This window comes from Lepisosteus oculatus, chromosome 6 (genome assembly GCF_040954835.1).
Source record: "Lepisosteus oculatus isolate fLepOcu1 chromosome 6, fLepOcu1.hap2, whole genome shotgun sequence".
Taxonomy (NCBI): domain Eukaryota; kingdom Metazoa; phylum Chordata; class Actinopteri; order Semionotiformes; family Lepisosteidae; genus Lepisosteus; species Lepisosteus oculatus.
In genome coordinates, this window is record NC_090701.1 from 17,866,162 (window position 1) to 17,878,480 (window position 12,319).

General features: G+C 36.8%; 1 protein-coding gene across 6 annotated transcripts in view; it reads left to right on the forward strand.

The window, feature by feature from the left end:
- nebl (nebulette) overlaps nt 1-12,319 on the forward strand; it is a 116,864-nt gene that overhangs the window by 51,682 nt on the left and 52,863 nt on the right. For 3 of the 6 annotated variants that reach the window (XM_015354571.2, XM_015354569.2, XM_015354570.2), the window contains exon 4: nt 5,277-5,384. In XM_015354571.2, the coding sequence (XP_015210057.1) occupies nt 5,277-5,384 (108 nt within the window). The other 3 variants (XM_069191036.1, XM_069191037.1, XM_015354564.2) reach the window with 2 other exon arrangements.

Sequence of the window (12,319 nt, forward strand, 5' to 3'; positions counted from 1 at the left end):
ACGTGCTGTTAAAAATAGTAATTTTAAGGGAAACTCATTAGATTGGTGGGATCCTTTAAAGAATCAATCAACAATACATTTAAAAACGGAACCAGACAGCAAAATAAATAATTATATTAAAGTTGGATCTGGTGTCTGTCCTGTTGACTGAGTCTTTTTAAGCCGTCTTGGATACCTTGGTAGTCATCCAAGAGTCCTATATTCTAATATCATGTTGAAATTATATTGTGAAGTACAGTACGTCTCCAATACGTTTTTAAACAGGCGAGTGCTCATTTCTTTCATATTCCTGAAGCAAGAATTGGGACTCGGGGGAGTCTGACATTTCCTGTTCATTCTGTATTATCTTTGGTCTTTTCTCTTTGTGGAAAAAGGAAGCACTTCTGCAGATATAAAGGTTGTTACGATGGAGGAAATGGAGACCTTAAAAGTGTTAAATCTACTGCACACACTTCACTGCCAATATCTATTCATTCTGAAATTGGTATGAGGCTGAAAGGTTAAGAAATAGACATAATAATCACCTTGCACTTTCAAAAAAATTATTATGCCCCTTGAGTACATTTTGAGCCTGCTGCTTTCAGAGAAGTGATGTGAAAATTACATGGTAAGGAGCCATTGTCCATCGTTTTCTGACAACCTTGGGTGTCTAAATAGGGTCTTTGTCTTTTAGCTTCGACACAAATTCATTTAATAGCAGAGTTATCTTTTGTTTAAAAGTGCTGAAAACTATGGGGCAAAATTAAAAAGAAATTGAGCATTAAGGTGGAATTTCAATTTGTAATATGGGTTTTATTGAACTTTTAATAATCTAGTCATCTTTGTAGTCTTTGTTACAGAATTGTTAAAACAACTGCCTGTAGTACTGTTTGAATATTTTTAGGGAATTAATTCTGCAGTGTAAGTGATAATAGAAGAGAGTACTGTCTCTCAGTTATGTCCAACAGGAATAACTTCCATGTTTAAGACAATAAAGGCTAGTTGAAGGATGACATCTTTCCTTAGCAAGGTCCTGTATGATTTTGTAAGAAACAGTCGCAGAAGGCTTCTGAAATTTAAATGAGTCCTGAACAGAAAAAGGCAGTAAAACTATTTTTACTGTATATTGTGTAGAAAAATCAAAATTGTGTCAGCAAACTTTTTACTACAGTTGGACACAGATAAAAAATGGAGCCGCACACGTCTGATTTTGGTTGGCTCCAGAGACTTGAAATTTTCTTTTCACTTATGTCCTTCTTTATTTAAACAATTATTGGCTTGACTGGACCAATTAACTATCTGTTTCCAGTTCTTACAACTCGAATACACCTGTCAAGCGTTGTGTGTTATAACCCTCCAGCAGCAAGCTGCGATGTCCTTTTATAGAGCATTAGAAATGTCAGTTATTGATAATGTACTGTATATTTAAAGTAGCTTTCCCTTTGTGGCCTTGCATTAAAGTATTCAAAGTTTTTAATAATGACTAAAAAGTCCACCATGAGATTAATTTGTTTAGTTCACTGTCTATAATCTCAAGGTCACTGAACATTTATCAAATATAAAAGATTAAAAGGTTTACAGTACAACTGTATGAGATAACGGGTAGGGCTCTGGATTTATAATCAGAAGGCTGGGGATTCAAATTTATTTGGGGGCACATTTATTTGTTGTATCCTTGGGCAATGTTCTTTGATAGGATGTCTTTGATAAAATGTGCTCCTGTATTAATGTGAGTTAGTAATAATGAAGAGCTTTTGTTCATTGGAATGAAATAACTCATAAATCAATGTCAGTGTAGAGTTTGCTAGCATCCGTTGATGTTGTGATGAAAGAGTTGATGTTTTTCATAACTTAGAAATCACCCACCAAATTTAGAATGGCCAGGGTTATTTCATCTCGGCTCAAAGTGATGACCGCTGTACCCAATGAGCTGTTCCACAGTGATGAACAGGAAACTCAATTGATCAGCAATGTCTGGAACTCAACCTTGACTCAGATTGAGCGCTTTTACGAATTGAGTCACTTAATAAGATGATCATCTAATATAGATAGGCGCTTAGTTATTTAAAGAACATACTGTACATCGCATGATATTTATAAAGCAACAAGTCATACAAATAAGGCAAGGCTGTGAATTTTATTGTCTTTTTTAATACCTCATTAGGATTAAAGATTAGAATGTCCAATTCTTTTGGGAGTGTAGGGTGAACCTGAAAGTTAACAATTAATTGGCAATTGTGTAAAATGAACTTGGTATGGACTGAAAATAGACAATGGTTTCCACATAACATAAGCTAAGGATAATCACACCCCCAAAATTGATCCAATAGGGCAGTACCTGGTGCATTGTATTGGTCACAATGGATAGTATCAAAGGCTGCCGTCTAGCCCATTCATTCCCACAATATTCCGACAGAGTCAAGGATTTCAAATGTGCGTCTTAACCACAAGATCACTTGAAGTGTTTATAAAACATTGAATATAAAAAATTATTCGTTTGTGAAGCAGACCTGACTGCATAATACAGTATAATTTATTTTCCTGACCGTACCATTCTTTGTTACAGCAGATTTACTTCAGACCTTCTTAACAGCTAATGAATTGTTGGTCTGTGAATATTTGGGGTTTTTCTCTTTGTTTGGAATCACTGGGTGGAGAATGTGGGGATCAAATTGGCAGCTATGTAAACAAATCTATGTTAAATTATTAGATTATAAGTATCCAACCATTCAGCGGCTTCTTATAATTGAGGGTTGCGGGGGAGCTAGAGCCTATCCCAGCAAGCAACAGGCGCTAAGCAGAGTCCACCCTGGATGGGACACCACTGTGGAAAAAACACAAGCACTGACATATCCAATTTTCCCAGAAGCCAATTAACCTATCAGTATGTCTTTGAACTGTTGGGGAAAAACTGCTGCAAACCCATGTGAACACAGGGAGAACATACAGACTCCACACAGATAATTGAATCCAACTGAAATTGAACTGAAGGCCCTAGCACTGCAAGGCAGCAATACTGGCCACTGCACCACCATGCTGTTTGTGTTAAAGTGATATAATAACAGGATGGGGGAACGGAGATTGTTCCTCCACTGTGCCCACAGTCAAACCATCTGACTGCAGCTGGAGGAGAGGAGTGTCATCAGTGCTGCTATTGCCAGCTTGCAAGTTCCCAGCAGGCCTCTGTGAGTCCTGACATGTGATAAGCTGGCTGTTTCACACAAGCCCAACCCTGGTAGTTCTCAGTCATTTATGCACCTCTTTGGAAATCCCATCACAGTCACTTAAAGTCATGGCTCAAACCTGAACTGATAATATCTGGACTTTAGGTGGAAAAAACACTTTAGATAAGCACATTTACGTGTTGAGCAACTGAGGACCTCTCAATGTAGTGTATTTTAGTGGATTTTAGACTACATAGAGAGTGATCTTGAATCTTCAAAATCAAGAAGAAGAGGGTCCTGAGTTGTCTTAAGTAGTGCAAAGTGTTTTTACTATGTGTCCATCAGGACTTGTACTTGTGTGGACAGTGGTTTTCAGGTTACACATTGCAACCTGGTGACTGTTTTCTCAGGGGCGCATGTCCTGCAAATTTCTATGGCAGTATTCTTTCTATTGATTTTTTTTTAATTCAGTGTTCAAAATCAGCCATTCAGCGGTGAAATGACAGTTCCCAGAGAAGGGCTTTATGTCTTAAGTGAGCCACCCAATTAATCAATTTCTATTAAGGACCATAAATGCCTGCTTTTAGCAATTTAATGGAGAAAAAAATCAAGCACAACATTTCAGGACACATTTTATAAAACTGTTACTGAATTAAACTGTAAATATGTGGTATGGTTAAGAAAAACATATCTTGGAGTGTTTTTGCTTCACAAGCCTGTGAAGCAAAAAAATGATTTTTCTTTGAACGTGTTTAGAACATGACATATTAAAGAAAAACAGACTTACTCCATTATACATACTAAAACATTTGTGCTTCAATTGGATTTTGATGCTAGGGCCAGTAAGAAATACAGGATACAACAGCTTGTTCAGAATGAGTACTTTCATTGGTTCTTAGTATTTACAAGACAAATTGCTTTGCTGTACAGTCCTGGTTGGGTTTAAGCCTAAATTCAGTCATGATGTGCTTCTTATCAATTCCATTGGCTTGAGCAGTAAGTTATGGTTCTTGAGCAGTAAGTTTCTACAAAGGAGAAAACTGATTTATTGCTTGGAGCCCTTGGCTTTTTTGTTTTTCATTTGACATAAACACATTTAAAATATATTAATTGCAACAAATTTATTTACTAATTGTTATACCATACAGCTGTATAGTATGTGTGACTGTATAAATCTACTAAACATTTTTGCTCTAAATTCAAGTCTAATGATAGGAGGTTTGTAAATGTACCCATATTCTATAGGTGGACAGCTACCTGGGTAGCTGATATTTTGATTCATAATCAATTGTCACTGTTCTGTAAACAGATTTGCGCCCTGCTACCCTTAAGTACTATGCATACCAGTTTATAAATGTTTATGAATGCATTTTAATAAAGCATTAAGAAAAGTGAAAACATAATTACATATTGACCTCATCACACGAAATTTTAAATGCTGTGTAACATATTTGAAGATGTGTGATATTTATAATAGCATTTTTATTACTCCTAGACATAAAGCAAGCTGCTTAAGAGCTTTAGAAATCAGAAGTATATGTAGATTTTTTTTATTTTAAACAATTTTCTCCAAGTCTTAACCTTTTTTTTTTCAAAATATCCCCCTAAATATTAAAACAGAGATATATTTTTTTAAATGATTTCCTAGCCCGTTCAACAGTTCAGTGGTTAATCTGTTGCACATTCTGTACAAAGCATGTACTGGTATGGTCAAACCCATTGAGATGTGAGCCATTCATTAGCATGACATTTAGGTCAGAACCTCTTAGGTTCTGAAAGAGAAAGACGCATTGTGACAGGATTACTAAAGGCACAGAGGCTGTTGTTGCATGCCACCGCCAGTTTTCTTAAGAGTTGAGTAATATCCACAGCTTTTAACTTGTTTTCCTTTGGCACATAATGGAACTTCCTCATACATTACACATTTTAGTGCAAAAAAATGGGCCTACTAAAGGAAACTAAACATTCCCTTGAAATGAATGAGTGGTTCGTTAACTCACTGAAGATTTAAAAGATGTGGCACATGGCTGTTGATTTAATGTGCATTTGTTCTTGCTTGTTTTATTACAGTAACAAAAGAAAAAGAAGATGGCTCTGTAGAAGTGTAATGGTTAATTGTTCTCTCCTTGTCAGGTGAAATATAAGAAAGACTTTGAAGAAAGCAAAGGGAGAGGATTCAGCATTGTCTCAGACACACCAGAGCTCCAAAGACTGCGAAGGACGCAGGAACAGATAAGTAATGTATGCACCGGTTAAATTTTTGCTTGTTTTCTGATTGTGACTGAGAGATATCTTTGTTCATGAAGCAACATGACCGAATATTGCATGATAATGGAGAAAATGCGTGAGTGAGACTGGGTGTCAGCTGAGAGGTGCGTTTGAAGTGGAGTGTAAATTGCATAAATGTGTGTCAAGGGTGCATTTTGATACCCATCTGAGACAAACAGGCTCATCATTTACGTGATACAGAAAGGTGTTTGATTTTTTTTCTTGTCTCATAATTCGCTTTCTCATGCTGTCTTACCAATGCGTACTTCTCTAGCTTTACTTTTCTCTTGCATTTCTGTGTTTATGTATGCTGCGTGCACATTTTTTTTCCCCCACTTGACACATGTTAAACGACACAACATTAAGCCAAAAGGGTGACAACCACGAATAAGTGTCAGATTCAATCAATTTCCCTTGGAGCGAGAAGAAAAATAGAAGGTGAAGTTGGACCCCCATGAACTTTTTGGAACATAAATCTAAAATGAAATTTGCGGTATATTTAAAAAAAAAATCAAATCGACCAGATCCTGCAGAGTAAAGCCAATGGCTGGACCATGTCTGAGCTGGCCTCCACAAGAAGACAATGAACCTTCCAGAAATCCTGTTTTCCTGAAGAGTGCTTTGATACACTGGAGCCTATTCCAGGAGCACAGGGCATGAGGTGTAACTGGGAGCACACAGCAGCTCCCAAATTTCACAATTTGCAAAATTCACTAAAGCAGGGTTTATTGATTGTTTACGAGGAAGATGATACAGTGCTTAAAGGTAACTCATTCTGCAAATACATCATACTATTATTACATAACAAAATAATATAAATAAAGAGGCTTTCTTTTTTTGATACATTAAGTCCTGTTGCAATCAAATGTTCCTCAATGGACACTTTTGTTTGACAAAGAAATCGTTTTCTGCCCTGGCCGTGTTTGAGCATGTTTTTAGAAAAAATCTCTAACCTGCTTTTAAAAGCTATTATTTATATTTTAAATTCAAGAGAAAGGGAAAAATAAACTCTCCAAAAGCTCTCTAATGGGACTTTTTACAACCAGAATTCTGCAGGAACTTTTGGCCACGGTGAATGCAAATAAAGGAAAGCTACATTTCTCATTTACTGGTAACAGGGAGTAGTTCAAAAGTATTTTTGTTTCTCATTTCTTTACCAGACCTCTGAGGTCTGGAAGGCTGCTCAGACACTTTAGGCATGTATCATTTTTTGAAATTATAATAAACGTGTTAACGATTAATATTTATAAAAGATAGAATATCGCTGAAAATGTTGGATTCTTTTTAATTAGTTTGAATTATTAATGATCATTCCCCCAAAAATGATAATAATTACCATTATTAAAGGGCACACAGGAGAGAGCAATGGGAAACAGGAGAATTTATACTGTAGACAGTAGCTTTAGCAGTGTATTCTTTTTATTTTAGTTTAATTATTATTTACAAACTTTTACCATATGGTACCCGGGAGCTCATTTCCAAAGCAACACATGGATTTGGGAGAGGATTCTCAGACAGGAAGGTAAGAAATTTCATAGTATCCTTATTAACAAATGTAATTTCTCTTTCTTTATGTGTACTGTATGTTTTAATTTCTTCAACTGCATCTGTTCCTAGTTGTTCGTCAAATAGTGACCTGCTAACCTTATGGAGCCAGACAGATCCTTTACCTGCCGAATGAAATGAAATTCCTGTCAATAGCAGGAGGTGAGTGAACCCAGAGAACCCCTTTTGTCTAGAACAGAATCGATCCCCCCTCCTCCCGTGTTAACAATGAGATCGGAGAGCCATTTCGGAGCAAATTCTATCCTGATATAGGAAATTAATTTGCAACTCAACAGGCAGGAATGATTTTATTAAGAAATCTAGCATTTGACAAAACCGTCAGAGACGTAATTAACAGAAAAAAAAATGGGCCACATGTCCAACATTGAAGTCAATAACAGCTCAGGTTTCTATGAATAAAATATTTCTGAAGTAATTACCCATTGCAGAGTGCAAGGCCGTGTCAATATCATGGTCTGACACTGTCTGGATGAAACATTAAATTTGCAATTCACAAACTGACTCAACAAATGCCCTCCAGAAAAGTATTTTTCAGACAGCTAATCAGTATCTAACTGTTTGGCAATGGGATAGCAGCAGGGATGTCTGCAAATGGCCAAGTAATAACTATGAAGCATGCAGCTACGTACTACGTTTGTGATCTGGGGCCCTTTACAGGAACTGCAGGTTAGCATATTGCGGATTATGATAACACTCAGATACTCTGGTGAATCTTGTATTGGCGCCTCAATCCCCATGTGCTAACTAGGTTTATGCTTGGTACAGTATAACCCTTCAGTGGTCATTTTCATCATGCTGTGCTCTGCCAGAGAGACCTATAAGATCACAACATGAAGAGAACTCTAAAACCAGTGCCGGATTTCCCATTAGGCACTGTAGGAACACTGCCTAGGGCCTACGAAGGAGGGAAACGCTGGTGACGAACGAAAAATGAGCTGAAACAACATTCTTATCGATCGGCTTTAGGTGCTCCAAATCAATGATCATACGCTATCTAGCAGCTGTTCTAGAAACTAGAAGTAACGAAGAGACGGTCGCTCAACTCACTCCATCAATCACGTGGTTTAGCATTAGAATAGTTTAAGGTGCATCACGTCAATCAAAGTAATTCAATTAGCGTTCACCCCTCTTTTTGCACATTTCGGCCCTGCTTGGAACTACTGTTTACTACATTAGGAAGTAACATTCATAGGTACTGATGCCGTTGTGGCTGTCCTTATTTCACATGGACTGTGGTTTTAAGAGTTTTGCATCATATGCTGTCTTGAGGTGCAGGATCACTAATTCAGGTGGAAAGAAATACTGTTTCATCCGAGATGTATTCCAGAATTCTGTGTTGGCAATAATGTGAAAACTCAAAAGATAGTCAAGAAATAGAAAAACATTTTTTGATACTTGTGATCTGATAGTTTTGAGCCTTTTTAGTTTTCGTTGTAAGGTAAAAATGTATTTTATTAGTGAAAATATATAAAAAAACATAAATGTGCATTTTTGTCTTTCACCATAACAATGAATGTTATTTCACTTTGATTTAGGATATAAACTTTCCAGTTGAATTGACTCTCCTTTTCCACCATTAAAATACAAATCTTACGGAGAGAGAAAACAAAATGCCTGAAATCAAATTAACTATAAGGCGAAAAGCTCTTGTTGTTTTACACAGCAGATTAGCATGGCACTGAGATCATTGCTGTAGATTTCCATTTGTATTATCAATTGATTTTCATATTAAGTATCGTGATGCTGTTTTGTTCTTCCTATTTGCCACGGTTAGCTAAACAGAAAGGACAGATGGTGGCTTTATTTAGCTAGCATCTTATATCCTAGTAGAGGCTGACAAAATTGCTTTTTATACACCGTACATACGCACATGTTAATAAATAAGATATTTGTTCTAATATGCCATTTATAATTTATTTTGGCACATAACTGATTCCTAATTCTGTCTTTTTCTTGCTGCTGGGATTGGGTTGTCATTTTACACAGTATGTGCTGTTTTGCTTCTTTCATTTATTGTGAGAGACAGAATGAACATAGTTCAGGTTTCTAATGCCCAGAACAATCATCGGCATTTTGGATGATGTTTCAGCTGTCACTGACAAATTGGGTCTCACCAATTTAATGGTGTGCTGTATGGTTATAACATCAAAATACAAAACGGGGAGCTGTTTGATTGGAGGTTTCCTTAAAGGTTATAAAAGCTAATAGATGGGAGGACACCATCTAGGTTGTGCTAATTCCACAGGTATCGGTAGCTTGTTGATCCAATGTAGTCATGTAGTCTTTGTGATTCGAAATCTGTCATGACTGATAAAGAGACTTAAAGAGATCTTCTTCCACACACCTGGCTCTCTGCCTGTGACAGGGATCCATGGGCTCAAAGGTGACCCACCTCATTGACCTGCTATATCTGGTAGCTTATCTTTGTGAATCATGCAGAAAGCTGATATTACATTAGGGGCAAAAAAATAATATGGGAAACTGGACCATTAAACTATGTTTATTGGTGTTTATTTTAATAAGCAGAAATATTTAACTTTTGTTGTATTTTAAGATAATTTAATTTCTGCATAATATGTATAATCTGGATTTAGGGTACTTATAAGGTAACTTGACTTGTTAAAATAACCATTTCCTCAAAACCACTGTGACACACCCTGGAGCAGGGAGTCATTGATACACTCTGGGAACATTGATTGGTAGACCAAACAGACACACAAAGCATCCATGAGGTAAAGCGCAGGTGCTCTTTTTATTTACAGTGTGCAGAAAAATACTCAAAAACATAAACCAAACAAAAGCTCCATAAAGAGTTATTGACTAGACTTCTTCAGTCCCTAGCTAACAATGCCCGACCAGCTAAGCAGCTTACTAGCTCTAAATGTTTCTTTATCTTTGGAACTTTTTAACACCTACAGTACATTTTTTTTCCTGTGGCTCAGTCAGTCAGTCCTTCCCTGTGGTGCCAGTTTGCCGAACAGAGGATCTGCTGTCTTTCCTGACAGTAGATATAGACTGAGAGCCTCCACTTCCAGGTGGTTAAATTGTAACCAGAAATACTGTATTCTGCCAGCTGGTCAGGTGACTCAGGGTGGAAGTTCATTTTCCACAGCATGCTGGGAAATGAGCTTTAGGAAAGGTAGCTAATGCCCTCTCACAACCATGCGCCACGAAACTCTCATTGATCTCATAACACAAACAGATTGGACCTGGAGTTGGAAAGCACACACCAGAGTGAACTTACAGTACATCACTTGTGCCCTGGGAATACACCATGTGTGTGTTCTGGTGGACACCAGTGACATTAGTGTCTGGTGTTGTACTGCAGTTGCACTATCATTGACCAGTTTGTGTGCATTACATATTTTATTACTCTACAGTTATTTAGAACATGAAGCACCCTAGCTTTCAGACTGCAGTTTATTCTATGCTTATTTTGGCTTCAGTGTTTTTTATTTTAGACTTTAAGTTCAGACTGTATTCATACACATTTGACACATTTCACTTTGGTACTGTGACGCTAGGTTGTTAAACACATTCATCCATTTTTGAATCGCTTGATCCAATTCAGGGTAGCGGGTGGGGCTGGAAGGGGTGCAAGGCAGGGTACACCCTGGATGGGACACCAGTCCATCGCAGGACACACAAAGACACAGGCATACACCCACCAGGGCCAACATTCCTAAAACCAAGTTAACCTACCAGTATGTCTTTGGGCTGTTTGATGAAACCCGAGACACCCAGAAAACATGAAGAATATACAAACTCAACATAGACAGCACCCCAGGTTTGGAATCGAACCCAGGTCCCTAGTGCTGCAAGAGAGCAATGCTGACCACTGTGCCATCACTGCATGACACCCTGAACACATTCCGAATTACCTAAAAATGAAATAAGCTGTTTCTGTAGATTGATGATTCTTTTGGTCTTTCTGAACATCATGTTGCCACTATATCACCCCTATACACCCATTTTGGGGCATGTTCAGTGGCTGATTGTAGAGCCTTCTGACTGTAGAGCATATCTGTGTATGACCAGAGAGCTCAAATGAATTGTGTTTACTTCTTTAACTTTAAAATGTATCTAAATTTGTGGGAGTACCAATGTGCCTTCAAAATATTAAAAGAAATGTAATAGCTTATTATTGTCTGCGCAGGAAAACTAACTGGAGTTCAATCAATTCCACGAGTTTCTAACTGAGGAGGTCAGCATCAATGTTATGTTATTTCTGAACAATTTGTGTGGATAACGCAACCAACAGTTCTGTCGTGCTATTGTTAAGAGATGTAAGGAATGTTTTTGAAAATGTATGAATATGTGAAAAGAAAAAGCCCAACACATTCAGACATTGGGAAATATATCCTCTTTTTTCAGAATATATTTTATAATATTTTTTCCTTTCTTGAAATGCTTTTAATCTATAACCTTAAACAAATAGAGTAATATTGACATTAATGTGCATACAGTATATACAATAGTCACATTATTATTATTATTATTATTATTTACCATAGATAGTATGATAGAATCAGGCAGTTTTTTTATTTTTTTATCATGTTCATTTGTATTTTCCATACATCAACCAATGAGTAATTAATTTTAGTGTAAGATCTTTGCTGTTCAAACTGCTTATATGATTTTCAAGTGGATTACAGTCCATGCTTTTTGAAGGCTGTCCTTCCTTTCACTGAAAATATGCCACAAATCCTTTCAACTGGTGCATGAAATGGATGCATTGCTTCTTCATTTTCTATTTAATATGTGCAAGAAAAAAGTATTTTAGGCTCTTTTGTGCATTGATTCAGCTAATTTAGGTGCAGAAGAACATACTGTATCTATTTATGCAAGGTCACATTGAATTAATTCCAAATAATTTTCTGAGCATGAGTTTGAATAGGATAACCAGGTTAATATTGCTTGAATCAAAGAAGTTTTTTATGTTTTTGTTTTGATCTTTCCTGACATGCTATGGCTAATATGTGTGTCTCAGATTCATGTGTTAAGTTACTTTTTTGGAGGGAGGGATGTTAAATAGATTCTAGAAAAAGGTCAGCATCATTTTACAGTAGCGTGTTTTGCATTAAGTTTGTATAGACAGTTATTGTTGAAGCACTCGAAAAGGCTGCAAAAAAGCTGGAGTGAGAAATGGAAAACTATCTAATCCCTTATCTATTCTTTCTGAACTGTTTGTTTCCTGGCATTGTGACTGTGAAAAGCAGGAAAGCACTTTCAAGATTTCTATTCACTGTTAAACTGGGAGCTGTTCATCTCACGGTGTATTTTTGGATGAATACTGTACCTTCCGGATTTATTTGGAATTACTGTATGGATTCAGTGAAGTT